The 24,360-nt window shown below is 43.1% G+C and overlaps 1 protein-coding gene across 1 annotated transcript; it reads left to right on the top strand.

Annotated features, from left to right (window-relative positions):
* Positions 1-4,899: 4,899 nt before the first annotated feature.
* On the top strand, positions 4,900-18,516 carry LOC130119173 (cytochrome P450 2K1-like). The gene is made up of 9 exons (XM_056287599.1): positions 4,900-5,100; positions 5,567-5,729; positions 5,865-6,014; positions 6,105-6,265; positions 6,626-6,805; positions 6,900-7,041; positions 17,719-17,903; positions 18,090-18,231; positions 18,329-18,516. The coding sequence occupies exons 1-9, from the start codon at positions 4,900-4,902 to the stop codon at positions 18,514-18,516; spliced, it is 1,512 nt and encodes a 503-aa protein (XP_056143574.1).
* Positions 18,517-24,360: the final 5,844 nt, after the last annotated feature.

Raw genomic sequence — 24,360 nt, 5'->3', positions numbered from 1 at the left:
AGCAGCCTTATTCAGATGGATATTGAAATCACCAAGAATTAGAATCTCATCAGAGTGAGTAACAAGGCCTGAGACAAATTCTCCAAATTCTTCAACAAATAGAGTAACAGCCAGGAGGCCGATATAGTATCACAATTTGGACTGAGCCGAGTCTATTCATGGCTGAGGGAGATGGACCAAGAACAACAGCCTCAAAAGACTGGAATTTAGATTCAAGTCGAGAAGTCAAATTGAAAATAGATTTATATATTAAGGCAACATCCCCACCTTGTTTATTTGCCCGAGGTACATGGGCACAAGTTTAGTCAGGTGGGGAAGCTTCATTTAAGGGAAGGAAAACATTTGGTTTCAGCCATGTTTCACATAACCCAATCATATCGAAACTATGTTCAAGAATCAGATCTTTTATTAGTAAGGCTTTGGTAGACAGTGATCAGATATTTATGAAACCAAATTTAAGCATCTTGAAGAAGTGATCAGTAGTAGGCAGCACTTTAGAGCTACCAATCGGTGAAAGATTAATTGGATTTAGACACCTTGTTGACAGTTTTGGCAACCAACACTTTGGACGATATGTGGTCACATTCTTGATACCATTAGCTGTTTGGGTCTGTAGATTATTAGGTACTTTGTTGCACATTTCACCACTACCAGTGGTAGGAATAATTACTAGATTATTGTGATTCACACATTTAGGAGAGGAGAGCTTGGGCACAATACAGCAGGGTATGGAGACAGTCTCAGTGTTATAGACCAAGCTATAAGACTAATCTACACTATGGGAAATTCCCTGACTAATCATATTAATTAAACTACTTGACTCCACATCTGCACTAGATTTAAACCTAGCAGGCTCTCTAATCACCTGCAACCTGCTGAATGATAAGTCCTTAGTGTCAAACTAAACGTAAACAGCTATCTATATTGCTAGACAAAAGAGCGGCGCCGTCCCCAGTAGGGTGAATGCCGTCCGCTTTCAGCAGGTAAGGGCGGCCCCAGAAAGAAGGCCAGTTACCAACAAAGCCGAATCCCTGCTCATTACAACAACGAGCCAGCCAGCAGTTCAATAACAATGCTGCTGAAATTGGTGGTGCTGTGTGCCTGGGTTCCCTGACTCACCCTCCGTGATGCAGCACCCTAAGATTATCCTCTATGTCAGAGACTCTGGCCCCGGGTAAACGGTGAATCAAGGCTGGTGAAGCTAATCTAACATTGCGGGTCATGGAGTCTCCTATTACTAGCGTGCGTTGCTTTAGTCTGTCGACAGGAGGGGGAGAAGCACGTTGGCCTGTACTACTACCAACAGGGCTGGTGAGTGGTGAAAACTGGTTTGCAGTCGGGAGAGGTGACTGCAGACCAGGCTACACGACCAATGGCTTGCTCTTGCGAGCCTTCCCACGCCGGTAAACAGAGACAAACTCCGCCGCATCTGCCGACAAAGCTGAGCTAGTGCTAACAATAGCAGGTCTGCTGTCAGGCCCGGGGCTAAGTCTATTTGGAGTGCCCGTCACATCTAACATAATCCTAGCCGAAAGCAACTGCTCTAACTCACGGACACGTCTCTCTAGTAGAGACAAACCATCTGTAACTACGGAACAGTCACCACAAACCATCGTTTTAATGAGGCTGCTTTGACGGCAAATGTAATAGAGCTAATTGCTAAGCTAGGATGAGCTCAAAGCTAGTAACAAACTAGGAATGATAAGCTGCCTACTAAACACAAGATTCATATAAGAAAAAAACTAGAGAATCTAGCGATAAGTAAACTAAGCACATAAAATAGCTAAATCAGAACACAATGAAGAGGTTAGGGCAGAATAGAGAGAAGAAATAGTAAGAAAATAAAAGTCGATTTCACGAAGGCAGAAGCTGAAAACAGCTGGCAGTGATCAGTCAACTCGAACATAAATCATATCCATGCATAATTTATGTTCGCCTGTCTTTACAAACTGCTGCCTGTTACTTACATACTAGCCAAGTCTGTACTACCCCTCTGATACCATATCTTCCACTTTGTCTATTAACCTTTTGTGAGCAATAGTGTCAAAAGGTTTTTTTTTTTAGATCTATAAATATTCTCGGAGAAAACATGATTTTGGTCAATGCAATTAGTTACGTATTTCTTCAATTAATTCAATGAGCGCCAGAGATGTCGATCTGTTTGGTCAAAACCCATACTGGCTATCAGTCAGCAGATGGTGCTTCTCAACGAATTTGTCTAGTCTAGCAGCAAATGGGTTTTTCCAATATTTTGGTGAATTGTGACAGTCATTTTGCTTGGAACTTTACCAGACCGAAAGGACATGTTATAGATGTGGGTTAGTTGTTTTGCAATACTTTCGATGACTTTCTTAGCTATTGTCATATTAATATCATTCCGGTCAGTAGTTTTTTTTTGTTCTTGCACATGTTTACAATATCCACGATTTCCTTCTCTTCTACCGCTCTAAGAAAAATGGAACTTGGATTTCTGTCCCCATAATCACGATCACTCCCCTCTGTGATTGTTTGTGTGTCATTGATTTTTTTTTGCCAGTGACCACACCTCCTCCATCCTGAACCTCAGCACAGCTGCTCCTCAAGGCTGTGTTCTGAGCCCCCCCCTTTTCTTCCTCTTTACCCATGACTGCCTGCCAACTCACCCTTCAAATGTAATAGTTTGCAGATGACACCACAGTCATTGGCCATATCATCAACAATGACAAGACGGCCTACAGGGACGAGATTCAGCACCTTACATCATAGTGTACTACCAACAATCTTGTTCTCAATGTGCAGAAGACGAAGGAGCTGATTATGGACTTCAGGGGGTCTAGAAGCTGAAGCCACTCCCCTATACACGTCAATGGGGTGGAAGTGGAGCGTGTCTCCAGCTTTAAATTCCTTAGAGTCCACATCAGCGAGGGCCTTTCCTGGACATCAAACACCCAGGCCCTTGTGAAAAAGGCCCAACAACGCCTGCATTTCCTGAGGTGGCTGAGGAGCACCCGTCTATCCCCCAAAATTCTCACCAACTTTTACCACTGCACCATAGAGAGCATCCTGACCAGCTGCATCTCAGTGTGATACAGCAACTGCACATCAGTAGACCAGAAAGCTCTGCAGCGGGTCGTCAGGGCGCCCCAGCAAATCACTGGTACCCAGCTCCCAGCCATAAAAGACTTGTTTTTTTCAAGCAATATATTTATGGAATTTTGTTTGCAAATTACATCAAAACAAGTAATAGCACAGTACAGCAAACATTTTCACCCTACCCCCCCCCCATAACCCCGTCCCTATAACAAGTAATACAATTCAAAGCAGGGTTAAAGAAGATAATAAAAATACAAATTAAAGTAAAAAAAAATTCTTTCACAGACTGATTAGAGGGTGTGGGTTTTTTTTCAGTTGCTTTTACGCATATAAACAATCAGATAGAGTTGTTCTACTCCCCCAGAAGTTGTTCTTGCTGAAGCAAGTTACCAACATTAGTATTATGTCTTAAGAAGTACAGAAACAATCCCCAGATTTTATCAAAAACACTTTGTTTACATCTAACAATATACATTATCTTTTCCATTGACGTGTTTGAAGCCTTTTCTTTAACCCACATACCAATTCTTGGTCCATCAACACTTTTCCAATTAAGAGCAATTACACATTTTGCTTGTAATATATACGTATCTATAATTCTGAACTCATGTAAATGTGGGATGGTAGGATATAAACCAAGAATAAAAAGCTTTGGACTCAATGGTAATTTCTTTGACAAAATTTGATCAATCATATCAAGAAGATCTTGCCAGAAGGTTTTGACTTCCACACATTCCCATATACAGTGAAACAGCATCCCCCTTGCCTCACTACACTTCATACAGGTATCAGGAATATTGTCATTAAACTTGTGCAATTTAACAGGAGTTATATATGTACGCATCAGCCATTTATACTGTAGAAGCTTTAGGTTGCTGCTAACTGTCTGTCTCTGGGCCTCTTTACATGCCTCACTCCATTCTTCTAAAGATATTTCCCCCTCTATATCTCCCTCCCATAATCTCAGTTTTGTCTCTGATGATTCATCAGATCCAGATACAAATAAGTCATACATAGTTGAAATTAAACCTTTATCATAACAGTGTTTTGTGACTGCAACTTCTAATATAGAAGTGGTAGGAATGTGTAATGAATGGCTTTGACAGGATGATATAAAACTCCTTAGCTGAAGATATTTGAAAAAATGATTCCTTGGAATGTCATACTTGGTAGATATTTCCTCAAAGGACATGAATACTTCATCCTCCTCCCTGTACATGTCTTGCACTTTCCTTAACCCCTTTTCAGCCCATAATTTAAATCTGCTATCATTTTGCCCTGGTTTGAAATTGGCATTATCCCAAATAGGACTGAAGCGTGACCGGGACATATTTATATTCAAATACTTACAAGCATCGAACCAAACATCAATCATGTTCAATATTATAGGGTTGTCTGTATTTTTCTTCAGATATTTACGGTCTGCTGAATACAAATACAGGTGCAATGGTAAAATGTATAATGTAACATAATGTATCTACATATTGTTCTTAATGACAATACATTGAATTGAATGTTATTTATAGTCTTATTATAATCTGTAACATATTGAGGGCAGCTTGGGCTTCTAGATCCGTTTCTAATACTATTCAACACATTCCATATACATTTGATGTTGTTTTTCTTTCTTTAAAGCCTTTCAAGACAAGCTGTACTATGCCCCACCTTTGAGTCTGTGTTTGCACTGTTGCTCACAGCATAATTCCCACAGGATGTGTACAGGTCTTTATTGTGGCATGTGATGTGCCATGGTGATGAGCCTGTGAGCACCAACAAAATTCTCCAGTCATTACTTAAGTTCAACCAGAGGAATAAAGTAAGAGAAGAATGTCTGCAAAGGATTTTGTCTTTTTCTTCTCCCCTAGTCCCACCACCATGTTGGGGACAGCTCTGGTCCTGCTGCTTGTTTACTTCTTTTCTTCCCACAATCAAGAATGTGGGAAAGAGCCTCCAGGACCCAGGCCACTGCCCCTGCTTGGTAACATCCTGCAGCTGGATCTCCACAAGCCCTATAATACCCTTTGCAAGGTAAGTTTAATTTTTGATGTGCTGGGCATGTCTGTGTTCGATGGACAATGCAAAATGTTGCACTATATCATGAAACAGACCTTTGTTGAGAAAAGATTACACTTACTATTATACTATTATTACCAGCATGCTGTTTTAAGCTGGTAGATATTTACAAAGGATGTGATAAAAGATTATTGTTTACCATCATATGCTTTGTGTTGTTCTAGCCAGTTTTCATTTTTTGAGGGTTTTCTGTCATGTATAATATAGTTCATAGCCTAGGAGAAATTACATTTGTTAGATTAACCCTTTAATTGTGTATGGCAAGATGGACATCTCTTCAAAATGTTGTATTTAACATGTAATGTTCATAGAACCCATGTGCATTGTTTTATTCTAACTTTTATATTTAAATCATTTGTGAAATATATATAGCCCTACTCTATACTGATTGTGTACATTGTTGCTTATCTGATTCTAACAGTTCTCAAAGAAATATGGATCTGTATTCACTGTGTACTTTGGACCGAAGAAAGTGGTGGTCCTAGCAGGATACACAACAGTCAAGCAGGCACTAATCAACCAAGCAGAAGAATTTGGGGAGAGACAATTGACCCCAGCTGCTATGGACATCAGTCAAGGACATGGTATAAAAAAAAAAAAATCACTTGTATTCAAGACCATATAAGGAGGAGTGATGAAGAAATGTGTAAACACAACATCAATAAATAAAAAAATATTAACATTAATAATTATTTTTACATGGGCATTGAATTTAACAGGAATTCTATTTGCCAATGGAGATTCATGGAAAGAAATGAGACGTTTTGCCCTGACTAACCTGAGAGACTTTGGGATGGGCAAGAAGGCAGCTGAGGAGAAAATCATACAAGAATGCCAATATCTGATCCAAGAATTTGAGAAATATGAGGGTATGGGGTGTTGGAATTCAACACAGTCTTTTGTTTGTGCATGCTGTAATTCTTTATGCATTTATTCATCATCATTGCTTCTTTTAACAGGCAAAGCATTTGACACAAAACGTCCAGTGAATTATGCTTCTTCCAATATTATTTCATCCATCGTATATGGTAGCAGATTTGAGTACAATGACCCGCAATTCCAAGCCATGGTGGACAGGGCCAGTGAGACAATTCGTATAACGGGCACACCAGCAATCCAGGTAAGCTTAATGCTTGCAAACTGACTTGATTAAGTGAAAGAAAAATATGAATTTCTTCTTACACTGAGATTCCATTGGAGGATTGATATTGAAATTGACATAATTTATTATTTCGAGCAAAAACTTTTCTATTATCATTGGTATAACTACTTGAAGAGAAACATTTCTGTTGCACTGTACTTTTATCTGCTTTTTTTATTCAAGGAATTTTAACACATGGACTCTGCAGTATGATTGTGATATAATATGTTGATAATAAGAATCTCAAAAGTAGATATTACAGTAATTTACATCATGATAGTGTTGTGTTTGTTTTATTATTGATCATGAGCTTTTGTTATCTTTACTTTTGTGCAACAGCTGTACAATGTTTTTCCCTGGCTGGGCAATTGGGTAAAGAGCTGGAGGATGATGATGAAAAATATCAAAATGAATACAAGAGAAATTAGGGGTTTAATCAGGCATCTGAAAGAGACACTGAATCCCTACATGTGCAGGGGAATTGTGGATTCCTTTCTGATCCGTAAACAAAAAGAGGAGGTATGACAACTTCCTTTATTGTCTCTAATACTAAAAGTAAAACAATGGGTCATACTTTGTCTGTTGACAACAATATGTGTTTACTTCCATTTAGAATTCAGGAGTCCTGGACTCTCACTACCATGAGGAGAACCTCATATTCACAGTTAACAACCTTTTTGCTGCTGGCACTGATACAACAGGAACTACATTGAGATGGGGTCTGCTGCTAATGGCCAAATATCCACATATACAGGGTAAGGAATTTAAGTCATGTCATTAGAAAGATGTACATTTCAAAAGATGGAAGAACATGAAATGGTCCTGGAACCCATTTGTAACAGAGAAGGGAGGAGAGATGCTCTAAAATGTGTCTGAATACAATTTCTCTCCATGTATGAGTAAAAAAAAAATCAAACATTGTTTGCAAGAAAGGTTTATATTATATATTTACTATTATATTTACAAGGAGTAACTGTAATCACAGTCAATTGTTCATCAATCAGCTGCTTATTTGAATACACATCAATAAGCAAACAAAACTGATTTTCTGGTTTAAAAATTTCGAAAACGTTCTTCAGCACAGGGCGATTCCTTGACATAAACAGTCAATTGTTCATCAATCAGCTGCTTATTTGAATACACATCAATAAGCAAACAAAACTGATTTTCTGGTTTAAAAATTTCGAAAACGTTCTTCAACACAGGGCGATTGCTTGACATAACTCATACACCAAGTTCTGAATTTTCTTAATTACTATTGGGCATGTAATATTCAGAAACTTCTCTACTGGCCCAACCTAGAGAACACTCCTCTTTGGGCAAAAATGGAGGTGTTCTCTTCCCAGCAGTCTCTTTATTCTTTAATATGTTCAGGCTTACTGCTTGTCTCTGTTGTCAGCTCTATGCCCACCGTTATGCACACTGTCAAGATTTGGACGCAATTCAGGAGGCACTTTGGTTTTAACAGACCATCCTCTCATTCCCCAATATGTCATAACAACTTGTTTAAACCATCGTGTATTGATCTCACCTTCCAAACCTGGGTTGACAAGGGAATCAAAACTGTCAAAGATCTGTACAGCAAAGGGACTTTCTCATAATTTTCAGACCCGTCTGAAAGATTCAACTTGCGTAGGTCTCATCTATTTCACTATTTCCAGGTTAGACATTTCTTACAAAAGCAATTGCCAGAATTTCCAAACCATCCTACTCATTCTGAAATTGATTCCATTCTCTCGTTGAACCCCAATGTAAAGAGCCTAATTACAACTATATATACTGAAATAGATCCCATTAAGTCCGAGACGCATAACCTTCTTAAAGTTGCTTGGGAGCAGGATTTGGGTGTGGAGCTGACGGATGGGACTTGGGACACTGTGCTGGGGCTAGTTCACACCGCCTCAATATGTGCTAGACATAGTCTAATACAATGTAAGATCTTGCATCGCATTCATTGTACTAATGTTAGACTAGCAAGGATATTTCCTGGTTTAAGTGATGCATATACCGTTGTGGACAATCACCTGCAGACCTGCTTCACATGTTTTCGACCGGCCCTCGCTTATTTGAATTTTGGACAGACATTTTTAAATCCTTTGGAGATATATCTGGTGTGGACGTTCCACCTGATCCTCTTACGGCCCTGTTTGGCATTCCCCCTAGGACTAACACTCCGCTGTATCTCAATAAAATTATGTCTTTCGCCTCTCTTTTAGCTAGACGTCTAATACTGTTGAAATGGAAACATGTATTGCCACCTACCCACAATAGATGGATCAAAGATGTGTATCATCTTTGATCCATATCAAATTAGAGAAGATTATATTTTCCCTGAAAAATTCAATGAGAAACTTTGAAAAAACATGGTCACCTTTTCTGGACTATATATAAAGACCTTAGTAGTTGATCCAGAGGATGAGGATAGCTAAAGCCACAGAAGGTTAGATAGAGTGTTCTGCATACATACACACACATGCACACACAGTGTTGTTGTTTGTTTTGTGTTGTTGTTTTTTTTGTGTTGTTTTTTTTTCTTTTTTTTTTTCTTTAGGTGTCCATGCATGTACTGCAGGAACCCTGTTGTTACTGTAATGGCATGACTTTGTATGATTTTCTGTCTTTGTTATGATTGTCACCAGTACGACAATTTTTCATTTTTATTTTTTTGCTGTTTCTCTGCCCTGGAGATGGAATGGCGGGAGATAAGGGAAGAGGGAGGGAATGCATATGTTTGATTGTTTGGTTGTATTGTTTAAAAAAAATTGCAAAACTCAATAAACAGATTGTAAAAAAAAAAGATTTCAAAAACTGAAAGCTAGAACATTCACCTGAGGCTTAACATTTTTTTTGTACTTGCTATTGTCACAATGAGAGCCTGAAATGGAGAGGCAGAGAAAAGTAACTACCAAAGTAAATAACACTTAACTGAGATACATTATATTGTACAACTCCTGCCTGAGAGCAGACAGTTTTAGATATACACTATATGGCCAAAAGTATGTGGATGCAGCCCGTCTAATGAGTGGAATTGATTATTTCAGCCACATCCATTGCTGGTAGATGTATAAAATCAAGCACACAGCCATGCTATTGACAAACATTGGAAGTATAATCAGAATCAGAATCATGTTTATTGGCCATGTAGGTTTGCACAAACATGGAATTTGACTCTGGTTTCATGGCTCTCTCAGTGTACTTAACATAGAATAACAACACAGCAACACAACAATCTTCAGATTAGGGGTGGGACAAAATATCGATACGGGAATATATTGTATTACTTACTCTTGTGACACATTATCGATACGCTGGCGTCAAATATCGATATTTCTTATTAAAATATGCAGGCACTCTAAACAGATTCCCCCGCCAATATGACTTACCAGAGTTACTATGGTTGAGTCACTATGACTCCTTGTGGTGGCACTTATCAAATGAATGAGGATAAACTTGTGGTGAAGAAGAAGAAGAAACGGACAGGTGGAAAATGGCCGACAGCGTGGACAGCAGGCTAGCAAGTCTGGGCCCACTTCAGCTTTTACAATACTGATGGAACAAACAAAATTGATACAGACTACACGATATGCCAGAACTGTCTCATGAAAGTTAAGTACACGGGCAACACCACGAACATGCATAGCTACCTTATTTGTCATCATCCTGATCTCGTCGTGGAGAAAACGGCTAACGTGACCACAACTGGAAGTCAGCCTGCAATAAATACGATGTTTAAAGCAAAGCTTCCTTTTACATCCCCGAGGGCTACCAGTATTACTAAGTCTATCACTGGGTTTATTTGCAAGGACCTGCGGCCATACAGCCAGTGACATGCGGAGAGGTCAGTGACTGGTAGACAGTGGGCATTCACAAATCCAAATTACATTCTTTTGTGCTGGTAAAAGGCAGTCAGGCCTTTTACCAGTTTATGACTATTTTACTGATGGCACACATGGACATGGACAAGTCGCAGTCAGAGTGTGTGTGTGTGTGTGTGTGTGTGTGTGTGTGTGTGTGTGTTAAAGAGGCACTAAGCTAATATTCTATGCACTTTGTTGTAAATTGTTTCATCTCATTTGTCAGATTCTGTGAAACTGACACCACAATGCAGTGAATACACAATTCCTGCTTTTTGCCTTTTTAGGGGTATTCTTTCTTCTTCAGTTACACAGATATCGTGATGTATTGTTGATGATTGTCTTGCAATGTATCGAGTATCGCTGTATCATGATACTATCGTTATCATGGGCAACGTATCATGAGAGTATCGTATCGTGAGTTACTCTGATTCCCACCCCTACTTCAGATATATACGCAAGGATTGACTAGAGACAGGGGAAATAAGAGGTGATAAGGTACAATGGTGCAGAGAATATATCAGAGATGCTGAAATAAATGTTAGCAGGTTACTTGCATATATGCCTGAGGTAGATGGACATGACCGAGTGTACCAGTATGAACAATGTACAGTCCAGTATATACAAAATGGTTGGATTTATTGACAGTGTTAAGCGTTAATTTGAATGACAGCCCGCGGAAAGAAACTTTTTTAATATCTGGTTGTTTTGGCTTTATGCACCTGCCAGATGGGAGAAGCTGGAACAGGTTTTGACCAGAGTGTGATGGATCTGCAGTGATGTTTCCTGCCCATTTCCTGAGTCTGGAGGTGTATATGTCCTGAATGGAGGGCAGGTTGGCACCAGTGATTTTCTCTGAAGACCTAACTGTCCATTGTAGTCTGTCTTTGTCCTGTTTGGTGGCCGATCCGAACCAGACAGTGATGGATGTGCAGAGGAAAAACTGAATTATTGCAGTGTAGAACTGAATCAACAGTTCCTTAGGCAGGTTGAATTTTTTGAGCTGGCGGAGATACTATCCTCTGCTGGGCCTTTTTGACGATTTTGTCAATGTTGGATGCCCACCTTAGATCCTCGGAGATTGTGGAACCCAGAAATCTTTAGGTTTTCACCATAGACACCGTACTGTTGAGTATGGTGGGTGGGGGGGCAGTGTTGGGGGGCTCCTCCTGAAGTCCACTGTCATCTCCATTGTTTTGAGCGTGTTCAGCTCCAGGTTGTTATGGCCACACCAGAGGGCCAGCTGATCAACCTCCCATCTATATGCAGACTCATCACCATCTCGGATAAGGCCAATAATGGTTGTGTCATCCACAAACTTCAGGAGTTTAACAGACAGGTCACCTGAGGCGCAGTCATCTATGTAGAGGGAGAAGAGTAGAGGGGAGAGCACATATCCCTGGGGGGGTGCAAGTGCTGATTGTCTGGGTGCTGGATGTGATTTTTCCCCAGCCTGACCAGCTGCCTCTTGTCTGTCAGGAAGTTTTTAATCCCCTGGCAGATGGGGGCTGGTACAGTGAACTGAGTGAATTTGGAGTGGAGGATATCTGCGACGATGGTGTTGAACACTGAGCGGAAGTCCACAAACCCCATGCCTATGTCCCTGGGGAGTCGAGGTGTTAGAAGATGTAGTGCAATCTCATGTTGACTGCATCATCTACTGACCTGCTTGCTTGGTAGGCAAACTGTAGGGGGTCAAGCAGCGGGCGTATGATTTCCTTCAAGTGGGCCAACACCATTCTCTCAAAGAATTTCATGTCCACAGACATTAGGGCAATTGGCCTGTAGTCATTTAATCCTGTGAAACAGGGTTTCTTGGGGTCCGGGATGATAGTGGAGCTCTTGAAGCAGGAGGGGACTTGACACAGCTCCAGTGATCTTTTGAAAATCAGTGTGAAAACGGGGGCCAGCTGGTCAGCACAGCCTTTAAGACGGCAGGGTGACATGCCATCTACGCCTGGTACCTCCCTGGTCTTCTGTCTCTGGAAGAGCTGGCGCATGTCCTCGACACAGGTTTTGAGTGCGGGCGGAGTTTTGGTGGGGAGGGGGGAGTGGTTGGCAGGGACTGCAGTTGGTTGTGTATTGTGATCATAGAGGGGGAGGGGTGTGAAAGTTTGCTTTTCAAACCTGCAGTAAAACCCATTTAGGTCGTCAGCCAGTTGATGGTTCCCTGCAGTGTGGGAGGATGGTCTCCTGTAGTCTGTGATGTCTTTCAAACTGCTCCAGACTGATGAGGGATCATTGGCAGAAAACCTGTTTTCCAACTTTTCAGAGTAGTACCTTTTTGCCACTCTGATCTCATTTGTGAGTGTATTTCTGGCTTTGTTACACCGGATCCTATCGCCACTCATTTAGGCTTCCTGTTTGGCCTGACGAAGCTGCCTGAGTTTAGCTGAGAACCAGGGCTTATTGTTTTTAAAGGTACAGAAGGTTTTGGTGGGCACACGTATGTCTTCACAAAAGCTAATGTAGGATTTCACAATGTCAGTTAGTTCGTCCAGGTCTGTAGATGCAGCCTCAAAAACACTCCAGTCAGTGCATTTGAGGCAGGCCTGGAGCTCCAGTTTGACTCATTGGTCCATGTCCTCACAGTTTCACCTTCAGGATTTGCAGATTTTAGTTTCTGCCTGTAGGTTGGAATAAGATGAATCAGACAGTGATCAGAGAGGCCCAGGGCTGCACGGGGGACAGAGCAATAGGCGTGCTTTAATATTGTTTATTAGTGATCAAGAGTATTTATGTCTCTGGTGGGACATTTAACATGCTGTCTGTATTTTGGCAGTTCATGGCTGAGGTTTGCTCTGTTAAACTCCCCAAGAATAATGGGTAGAGAGTCTGGATAGTTGCACTCCTTTTTTGTAAATTTATCAGCCAGGCGTATTAACTCCTCTTTAACACAGGCCTGGGGTGGGATGTAGACATCGACCAGAATAAATGAAAATTCCCATGGTGTATGAAAAAGGTTTCTAAGTGAGGGCTGCATGATTTTTTTCAACACATCCGTACACCAACCTTCGTTTATTTAGAAGCATATGCCGCCACCTCGTTTTTTCCCCCATAGCGCCGTATCACGGTCCGCCAAGAGCAGTTGGAACTGTGGCAGATGAAGTGTACTGTCTGTGATATGCTCACTAAGCCAGGTTTCAGTGAGGCATGGGGCAGCAAATCTGGAAAAGTCTTGTGTTTTTTCTGTTTAGGAGTAGCAGTTCGTCCATCTTATTGGCAAGAGAGCAGACATTCGCCAGGTTGATTGACAGGAGCGCGGGTCTACATCCCCACTGTCGCAGTTTAACTAGCGCTGCGGCTTGCTTACCCCTTTGGCGTCTACGTTGTAGTCCACACATGGCTGTACCGATCAAGTGCTCGACAAGACTTTTGTTAAAATGTTCAATTAAAGTCGGTAAAAAAGTCTGTTCAGTTTGTCCAGTGGACATTTGAAGACTTAAAAGTTCTTACCTGCTGGAAATGGGTCATACTGAAGCGCTCAGTGACTTATAACATGTCTCTATCATAGGACGCCACCTTTCCAACAAGTCAGTTGGTCAAATTTCTGCCCTGCTAGATCTGCCCTGGTCAACAGTAAGTCTGTTGTTGTGACGTTGATAAGAAGCAAAAACAGCTCAGCCACATAGTGGACGACCACACAAGCTCACAGAACGGGACCGCCGAGTGTTGAAACATAGTGCGTAAAAACTACTTCAGTTGCCAAACTCACGACCGAGTTCCAAATTGCCTGTGGAAGCAACGTCAGCACAACTGTTGTCGGGAGTTTCATGAAATGGGTTTCCATTGTTGAACAGCTGCACATAAGCCTAAGATTATCATGTGCAATGCCAAGCATCAGTTGCAGTGGTGTAAATCACACCGCCCATGACTGGAAATGTGTTCTCTGGAATTATAAATCACTCTTCACTATCTGGCAGTCTGACAGATCAATCTGGGTTTGGTGGAGGCCAGGAGAACGCAACCTACCCGAATGCATAGTGCCAACAGTAAAGTTTGGTGGAGGAGGAATAATGGTCTGGTCCTGAACACAACATAAATACAACATAACTTTTTCGGTAGTTAAGTATTCAGTTAAGGTGAAGCCATTGTGGTGAAGAAGGAGCTGAGCCGGAAGGCAAAGCTCTCAATTTACCAGTCAATTTGTGTTCCAACCCCCACCTATGGTCATGAGCTTTGGGTAGTGACTGAAAGGATGAGATTGCGCATACAAGCGGCTGAAATGAGTTTCCTCCGTAGGGTGTCTAGACTCAGCCGTAGAGATAGGGTGAGGAGCTCGGACATCCGGAGGGAGCTCGGAAAGGAGCCAGTTGAGGTGGTTTGGGCATCTGATTAGGATGCCTCCTGGGCTCCTTCCTTTGGAGGTTTACTGGGCACAGTCAACTGGGAGGAGACCCCAGGGTAGACTCAGAACTTGCTGTAGGGACTACATGTCTAATTTGGCCTGGGAACGTCTTGGGATCCCCCAGGAGGAGCTGGAGGGCATTGCTGGGGAGAGGGACATCTGGAGTGCCCTAGTTAGCTTGCTGCCACTGCGACTCGATCCCGGAGAAGCGGCTGATGATGAATGATTGAATGAACTAGTCAGTAAAACTGGGAAACGCCCACAGGCAGTTGAGTAGGGGGAATTCTTCGCTTGCCACTGTGTTCGGTAGTTAACCTGTCAGCAAGACACGGAAACACCCACAAATTGCGTGGTCAAGAGGTCGACGGTGATGTGGCGATGAAACCTTGAGAATTTATCGCTTTTTGTAATGGCAGAGTCACACTGGCCACTGCAAGCAATGAAGTCGCGCGGCACCCCCATTGCCCTTTCTATCCAGCCACTTGTGGCCATTTTGTTCAACTCGTCAAGTTTGATTACACAACTTCATGTACAGTTTCACTGTTTAAAGAGGTACTAAACACTTAAACGTGTTTTTTGAGCTGTAAACTGAATGGTATGATTGTACGGTCATGAAACACATCAATGCTGGTGTTAATATTGATATTTCTTACCAAATCTATAAAATCAGTATTTCATGGTTTGAAAATGGCTCAACATGCCATCTACTGTTTTAAACCAGCCCTGACCCTTGCAAGGCCAATACTGACGTAGAGTCGACTGGTTGGGACTTATCCATGTAATGAAAAAAAAGAGAAAAGAATGTTAACGCCCTGTAATCAGAGGTGGGCAACCAACCTCACTCAGCCCCACCCTTGAGAATGAGTCTGTGAAACCCTGCATACTTTCAAATATATACAGGGGTTTACTCACTAACCTTGCACCTTTCTTACATTTTCTACCAACCTTTTGAAGTTCTCTCAATTTGCAGTTTGCTATAGTTATATTATTTCATCACTTTCAGTTTTGGCGCAATGGTCCGGACTTGTGCTTTTGACGGCTGTAGAAGTAGCACTTGACAACTAGGTAGGTTGGGCTGGGCTCGTGCCCCGGCTGGGTGAGCAGTCGCCATTTCGCCCACCTTGCAGATCTCCACAACTACTCCTGCCCATGCTCCTGCCTTACACATCCACCTCTCTCAGCCCTTTGCCCATTTTTTAGCCATCCATCCATCCATTATCTGAAGCACTTATCCTGCTCTCAGGGTTGTGGGGATGCTGGATCCTATTCCAGCAGTCATTGGTTGGCAGGTGGGGAGACACCCTGGACAGGCTACCAGGCCATCATAGGGCTCACACACACACACACACACACACACACACACACACACACACACACACACACATACACATTCATACGTAGGGACAATTTAGGATGGCCAATTGACCCTTCGCTAAGCCCCGCCCCCTTGGTTACTGTTGCTACGCCTGGCAAGCTATCGTCCGTCCGCGAAATTTAAACATGGCGTTTACTCTCATGTCAGTGACAGATATTCCAGGTGAATTGACATCCAATTTCTGGAAAAGCAAGGCGATATCAGAGAGAAGTAGACAGAAAGGCTTGCAATATGCATTTGAAAGCTACATTCATGATGTAATTTGTCAGCGTGTGAATGAAGGGGAAATTAAAATCGAGGCTAAAGCCTACAGGTCCCAGTATAAGACCCAGGCACCCCACGTCTTAACTATTCACGTTAAGGACAAGTTGATAAATGAACAACAATGCTCGTCTACAGCAGGGTAAGACAATATTGGTAGCTGTATTTTAAGTTGTATTTTAAGCAGACATTTAATTAGCAACTGACATTTAGCTAGCAACTTCTCTACATTTGAAAAGATGTTGCTGATTGAGATGATGGAAGAGTTTGGGGCACTGAGATGATAACATAACTCATAACATACAAAGTTAGGTATAAGGTTTGGTGGAACCGGACTAAAATGTAACGAGCATTGTTAGTACTAGATAGCTAACCGAGCTAGCTAGGCTAGCTAACGTTAGCAAGCTTACCTTGGAGCAAACAAATGTGTTTTTGTTTATCCTCGATGGATTCAGCTGTGAGTGAGGTCTTCCACACTGTTTGATCCACAGTCGACATTTTTCCTCTTGTGTTTTAGGCTTAGGAAAAGCCCAAAATACGACCCCACCCTCCAAATTTTAGGATATCTGCTGTCTGATTTGCAGGTACCGTAAGCGCACAGCTTCAGCATTTCCTCAATAGCTTGCCAGGCCTCCGCTTCTTAGTAACGGTTACTAAGGTAGGATTGGACAGTGGCTGTTCTAGGGCGGGGCTTAGCGAAGGGTCAATTCACCTGACCTACATGTCTTCCGACTGTGGGAGGAAACCGGAGTCTTCGGAGGAAACCCACGCAGACACGGGGAGAACATGCAAACTCCACAAAGAGGACGACCCAGAATGACCCCCAAGGTTGGACTACCCAGGGGCTTGAACCCAGGACCTTCTTGCTGTGAGGCAAATGCGCTAACCACTGCGCCACCTTAAAATTTTCAGCAGTAGCCTATTATAGCTTTATAGTTTCAACTTCTAACCTCAGTAGCTTCATGTAAATGGAACTGATTGTTTTCAGGCTAATTTTGGACTGCATTTGCATTTTTATATAAATTTATTTCTAGATTTCCTCTTATCCCACCCGATTAACCCAATGGCATATGGCCGGAACTCTTGTCGAATAACTCCCCTGGCTCACGTTTCCACAGGAAGGAGATCGTAACACCAGCTTCCTTCAAACTCGTGTCGACTGCTCTCGCTATTTTACACGCTGAAGCCTTGCAATGGATTGCATTACTTTCAGGCCTTGAAGGAGACGTAGGGAGAATGCTATCGGTTGCTTGGCTGCAGGCGCCCGGATGGGCCAGAGGGGTCGCTGGAGAACGACGAGTGCCCGAACACTACTCCGATCTACACCCACTATCCCTCGGGTAAGGGTGGCCTAATGAATGCCTTATCCCGTGGACGCTCTGGCCGTGACCGGTTATGGCGAGTCTGGGATACGAACCTCCCAGCCACATGACGAGCAAACTGCAAGAACGGCGGTTTATTCCGCTCGGCCATCAGAGTGCCTGCATTTTCTTTCTTTTTTTCTTTCTTTTTTTTTAAAAATGTTATATTGTAGAGGAAAATGCAGCTGATGTTTCTCAGTCTTCTGTATTGCATTTCTGAATTGTGTCAAAAGACCAGGTCCAGGAGGAGCTGAGCAGGGTAATAGGAAGTCGTCAGGTTGGGGTAGAGGACAGGAAGAACCTGCCCTTTACTGATGCCGTCATTCATGAGACTCAGAGACTGGCTAATGTCCTCCCCATCGCTGTTCCTCACATCACCAGCCAAGATGTCACCTTCCAGGGTTACTTTATCAAGAAGGTCAGACATTGTGAACCTAATACATTAAACGCTGAATAATGTATTTGAGAAAAATGATAATGTTGAAATTGAATGAACGTTGCTTTTAGAAATATATATGTCCTTATATTTTTTGCCATGTCAGAATGTCTTCCATATGTTGACTAGTCTTTGTACTTAATAAACCTCTTCTATTTGTAATGGCAGGGGACACCTGTCTATCCTTTGCTGATGTCTGTCCTTAATGATGAAAGTGAATGGGAGAGCCCTCACTCATTCAACCCGGCACATTTCTTAGATGAGAATGGAAAATTTGTGAGAAGAGATGCATTCATGCCCTTCTCTGCTGGTACAGTACATTAGTTCCTATTTGACTGGACTCTGACAAAATCTTTTCTAAATCCATCCAAGTGCATTTTAAATGTTCATAAAGCTTCTTCTCTAAGGTCGCAGGGCATGTCTGGGGGAGAGCCTGGCCAGGATGGAGCTCTTTCTCTTCTTCACCTCCCTCCTGCAGTACTTTCGTTTCACTCCTCCACCTGGGATGACAGAGGATGAACTTGATCTGACTCCAGCAGTGGGCTTCACCCTCAACCCTACACATCACAAGCTGTGTGCTGTCACACAGTTTTAGGGAAAAGGTTTGACTATATTGTTCTAGACAACAAAATAATGCAACCGAATAAAAAACACTGAATCCAGTAATTTAGAATGTCTGAGGTTTTCTCAAAATCAGTAAAATTGCCACATTTACATTTTCTCATTTAGCAGACACTGTCAGCAATAGCAGATAGATTTCAGTGTCAGCCAAGAGGCATTATAGAACACTAAAGAGTAATCACATAATAGCCAATAGTGCTTTTCATGTTAAGTATGACGACAAGTATAGGCACAAGTCCATGAATACTGGGATGGCATCCAGCGCTTTACCTGTGCCCCTGTCCATAGGGTTAGTGGTTGTGTCAGGAAAGGCGTCCGACATAAAATTTTGCAAAATCAGTATGTGGATAGACAAGGCCATACCGGATCGGTCGAGGCCCAGGTTAACAACAGCTGCCATTGGTGATGTGCCCTCACATGGTACCGATGGAAACAATGAAATCCACTGTGGCGACCCCTGAGAAACAGGAAACAAGCTGAAAAGAAGAGTGCGTGTCATGTTAAGTGCAATCAGTGTAAGACAAAGGTTCTCAAATTTATTACTCAAAGGTCCACATCTGATTTTTAGTCAAGGTCAGAAGTCCGAACCGATTGACGATAACAACATAACATTTAATCAGCTCACTCATAACTTTTGTTATGAGTTATTACTTAAAACTCCTGTGTTAGTGGGCAGGCTGTTGTTCCTAGTCTGTTTACTAGCTTTGAGCTTAGCGTAGCAGTTCATAGCAGGTAGCATTATTGCATTTGCCGTCAAAGCAGCCTCGTTCGTTAAAGCAACGGTGTGTGGTGACTGTTCGACAGTTACAGATAGGTTGTCTCTACTAGAGAGACGTGTCCGTGAGTTAGAGCAGCTTCCTTCTGCTAGGATTATGTTAGACACAGTAGTGTACCATGTGGCTTCAGTCAGGGTCTTCAGTAATGAGCTGTATCCCCCCCCCCCCCCCACACACACACACACACTTCTCATATGCACACATACACACACACACGTCTTTCTTCATAATTCTAGTTTTGATTGTGGAGGTGGCAAGGCAGAGTTGTGTAGTTTCAGCTGATTCTAAAATATCATGTCATGTGCATTGTTGCCGTCTTGCCACAAGAAGGCGATTATCGCCATCTTGTGGCAAGGCGGCAATAATGGTGTGTGTGTGTGTGTGTGTGTGTGTGTGTGTGTGTGTGTGTGTGTGTGAATTAATTGTAATGCGCTTTGAGTGGCTGTTGCAGCTAGAAAAATGCAACTTGGTCGATTGATCGGTTGATATGGGTGCAGATACAGCCAACACAGCCACATAAAAAATACACTATCAATACTCTATGCACCACTGAATGTGTGTGTCGGCCCTGTGATGGCCTGGCAGCCTGTCCACGGTGTCTCTCCGCCTGCCACCCTATGACTGCTGGGATAGGCTCCAGCATCCCCGCGACCCTGGCAGCAGGATAAGCGGTTTGGATAATGGATGGATGGATGGACAGATAATGGATGGATGGATCAACACCAACAAGACAGCTGATCTTCCAACAACCACAACACATACCAACTGTGCACTATGGCAGCTATTGCAGCAACACCATCAGATCTTCCTTTATATCACTCAGCAACCAGATTGCACACGCACACCACATGGCACAAAAATAAAAGACTAGAAGAGCACCCAGTAGAGTGCAGATCTTTGCCTGGCGTATCTCCCCTTCTCCTGTGCGCCGACTTGGCGACAAACCACCCCTTTTTTGCTTACCAGGAAAGGCCCTTATTAAAAGATTTCATATGTGTTTAACTGTCACAGTTTTCATGATATACAATGAATGTAGTCGAATGACTTTCATGCATTCTAAAGCAATAAAAAATCAAAACGGCAAGAAAACGGCTCAGCCATGGGATATGTTTTATTGTAGCTACTGAGGTGATTTCCAGCTGTGTCTGTGATTAATCCTACTCTTGAGCTTGTATTTTTATGGCGGCGTTTTAACATTGGAGTCTGCGGAACTTCCCCGTCTAATCCCCCTCAAGATATTAGTTAAACAAACATGGCGTCGAGGTGAATAAAGCCAATCATTTTTGGCTCACCCAGTGTTTCTCCAGTTCTCTTGTGCTGAGATCAGCCGTGAATTATTTGCTGATTTGCGAAATACGATCGATACCTCTTTTGGATGGATGGATGGTCTCTTTTACTTTGAACACTCATACCCGAATGGGCAGTCACTGCTCGAGCTAAACCAACTCTGCGCACGTGTGCAGCGACAGCGCGCAGCATTCGTCGAGTGAGCTCGAGAGTGAATTAAGAGAGGGAGCAGCGATAGCGAGGACAAACATTTTCCAAAGGGTTTTAATCACCGCAGCCATGAAAAGTTCTTGATCATACAGCCATAACTATGCACAATAAAAGAGACTGATAGGTTGAGTACTTTGCGAGATTAGCCGTGGATAGACACACGCATGCAACCAAACGCTACGCATGGCAGCAAGCACAAGTTTCCGCAGTTGACGTAGTGTACACCAGTCACTTGCACAACTTCAACAAATTCAATAAAATATAGCCACAATATTATCAGTGCACCGCCTTCAATTCAATGAGAAAAATGTACACACCAACCTGAAGTTCCACCTCACCAGGGCGTCCGGTCTATTCCGTTGCCTACCAACATGGGGATCGCCGGTTCGAATCCCTATGTTACAACTCGCTCCGGTTACATTACAGTCATTTAGCCGATGCATGCTTTTATCCAAAGCGACTTACAATAAGTGCATTTAATGTAGGAAATCAGGAGAACTACTTGTCATCAGAGGTCATAAGTGCATCTAAACAAGCATCTAAGAGCAAAACCAGTGATAAAGTAAAAGTGCAAGAAAGATTTTTTTTAATGAGTGAATACAATAAGTGCTAAGAACAAATAACAGGGTAGTAGTTCTTAAAGAGGTGAGTTTTCAACCTGCGCCGAAAGATGGGCAGCGACTCCGCTGTCCTGACATCAGTGGGGAGTTCATTCCACCACTGTGGGGCCAAGACAGAAAAGAGCCTTGACTGGGTCTAACGGCAGCAGGGACCTCTGAGCGACAGGGCAACCAGGCGTCCCGAGGCAGCAGAGCGAAGTGCTCGGGCGGGGGTGTAGGGCTTGACCATAGCCCGGAGATAGGAAGGAGCTGTTCCTTTTACTGCCCTGTAGGCTAGCACCAGAGTCTTAAACTGGACGCGAGCAGCTACTGGGAGCCAGTGTAGGGACGTGAGAAGGGGAGTTGTGTGGGAGAACTTAGGGCGGTTGAACACCAGACGAACTGCAGCTTTCTGAACAAGCTCCAGAGGGCTGGTGGCCGATGCCGGGGCACCAGCAAGGAGGGAGTTGCCATAATCCAGCCGGGAGATGACCAGAGCCAGGATGAGCACCTGTGCCGTCTCGTCAGTGAGCAATGGGCAAATACTCCTGATGTTATAGAGGAGAAATCTGCAGGAGCGAGCAACTGATGCAACGTTTGCAGCGAATGACAGTTGGTCGTCCAGAATCACACCCAGATTCCTCACAGTCCGAGTTGGCGTCACCACAGTGCTGTCAATAGTGATGGCCAGGTCTCGGTACGGGCAACCTTTACCCGGGAGGAACATCAACTCTGTTTTGTCCAGATTGAGCTTCAGGTGGTGTGTCGCCATCCACTCTGAGATGTCAGTCAAGCACGCAGCAATGTGTGTCTCTACTTGTGTGTCAGAGGACGGAAAGGACAAGATCAGCTGGGTGTCATCGGCATAACAATGGTAAGAGAAGTCATACGAGCGAATAACAGAACCCAGGGATGTCGTGTACAGGGAGAAAAGGAGAGGACCCAGAACTGAACCCTGTGGAACGCCTATAGTCAGTCTGCGAGGCTGCGGCACAGATCCCCTCCATGTCACCTGGTAGGAGCGACCCGTCAGGTAGGATGCAAACATTGAGAGTGCAGAGCCTTTGACACCCAGCCCCTCGAGGGTAGAGAGGAGGATCTGGTGGTTCACTGTGTCGAACGCAGCTGACAGGTCCAGGAGTATCAGGACAGAGGAGAGAGAGTTTGCTCTCGCAGAGTGCAGTGATTCTGTCACTGCAAGGAGGGCCATCTCTGTCGAGTGACCCACCCTGAACCCAGACTGGTTGGGGTCATGGAGGTTGTTCTGGTGGAGGTACAAAGAAAGTTGGTGAAAGACAGCACGTTCGAAAGTTTTGGATAGAAAGGGTAGAAGGGAAACCGGTCTGTAGCTTTTGACGTCAGAGGGGTTAAGTGATAGTTTCTTGAGAAGGGGGGTGACTAGCAGTCTTGAAGGCAGATGGAAAGCATCCTGCCTTGAGGGAGATGTTGATGAGGTGGGTTAGATGGGGAAGGAGTTCAAGTGCTATAGACTGAAGAAGAGGGGAGGGGACCAGGTCAATGGAGCATGTGGTGGAGCGACTGGATGTGATGAGGTTTAGAACCTCGTCGGGGGAGAGGGGAGCAAGGTGGGATAGGGTGGGACGTGGAGAGGTGAGGGAGGGTGCAGAGGGTGGGTTAGTGCAAGCTGTACTAACTGGGTGGTGCTAGATCCAACGGGGTGTAGGCACAGAAGTAGCCATGATTGGCTGTTGCGTCTGACAACAGACTGCGGAACCTCGAAGCGCACTGACTTGAAACAAACGATGCGCACTGAAACATTTAGCTAGCTAGCTTACAACTGACCTTAACATTGCCAGATCGTACTGTAACGATAGCTAACGTTAACGCTTGCTAACAATGGAAATTCAAAAAGAGTTTAAACCCTAACCCTAACCAACAACCAATCATGTCTACTTCCGTGCCTACACCCCATTGGATCTAGCATCAACCTTTCCGGAATGCAGGGTGGCATGGGAAGGCTGGGGACCCACGGAAGTGACCGTGGGGGAACAGGAATTGAGCAAATGTTCCGCATACTGACTCTGGAGGCGTAGCATGTCAGGTTAACAACAGTTTAGTAACTATACACAGATTTTGTATAATTATAATACCACATATTACGACGGCATAAATAACTCTATTATACTAGGTTTAAACCTAGTGCGGCTGTGGATTGAATTAGTTTAGTTAATGTGTTTAGTCATGGAATTTTTTTATATTATCAGATTTACAGCTTGGTCTATAACATTGAGACCATCTCCCTACCCTGCTGTATTGCTTCCAAGCTCTCCTTTCCTAAATGTGTGAATCACCATAATCTTAATAATCATACCTACCACTGATAGTGATGAAATGTGTAATGAAGTACCTAATAATCCATAGAACCAAACATCTAATGTGATCAAAAGTGTCACCAGACATGGTTGAAAGCGTAGGTCTTCAAAATTGTCAACTAATGATACAAAATGTCTAATTCCAACGAATATTTCATTTATTGGTCGCTCTAAAGTTCTGCCTACTACTGATCACTTCAACAAGACGATTAAATTTGGTTTTATAAATATCATCACTGTTTACCAATGCCTCACTAATAAATGATCTGATTCTTGAACATAGTTTTGATATTGTAACCCGTGGAATTAGATACCACACAGGACACAATTACTTCCGGGGTTCTTGTAGCTTTAATTTTATTGTTTGAACCTTCGAATGCAGATCGTTTTACTGAGTGCATAAATTCCTGTGTCTTTCGAGCAAACAGCTCATAAATGTTCACAGATGTGGCAAGTTTAACAGAAAAGATTTTAAAAGGAAAATAAATACAACATACAACATACGGTGCAAAATACGGCAGTGGACTATGTACGTTAAACAGGGTTTAACAAAGACATGTGGAACTTCCTGAAGATCGCGCAACTTCTCACTCTGTCAGTTACCTTTAAACAG

Source organism: Lampris incognitus, chromosome 10, assembly GCF_029633865.1.
Source record: "Lampris incognitus isolate fLamInc1 chromosome 10, fLamInc1.hap2, whole genome shotgun sequence".
Lineage (NCBI taxonomy): Eukaryota > Metazoa > Chordata > Actinopteri > Lampriformes > Lampridae > Lampris > Lampris incognitus.
This window is presented reverse-complemented; position numbering and strand designations above follow the sequence as displayed.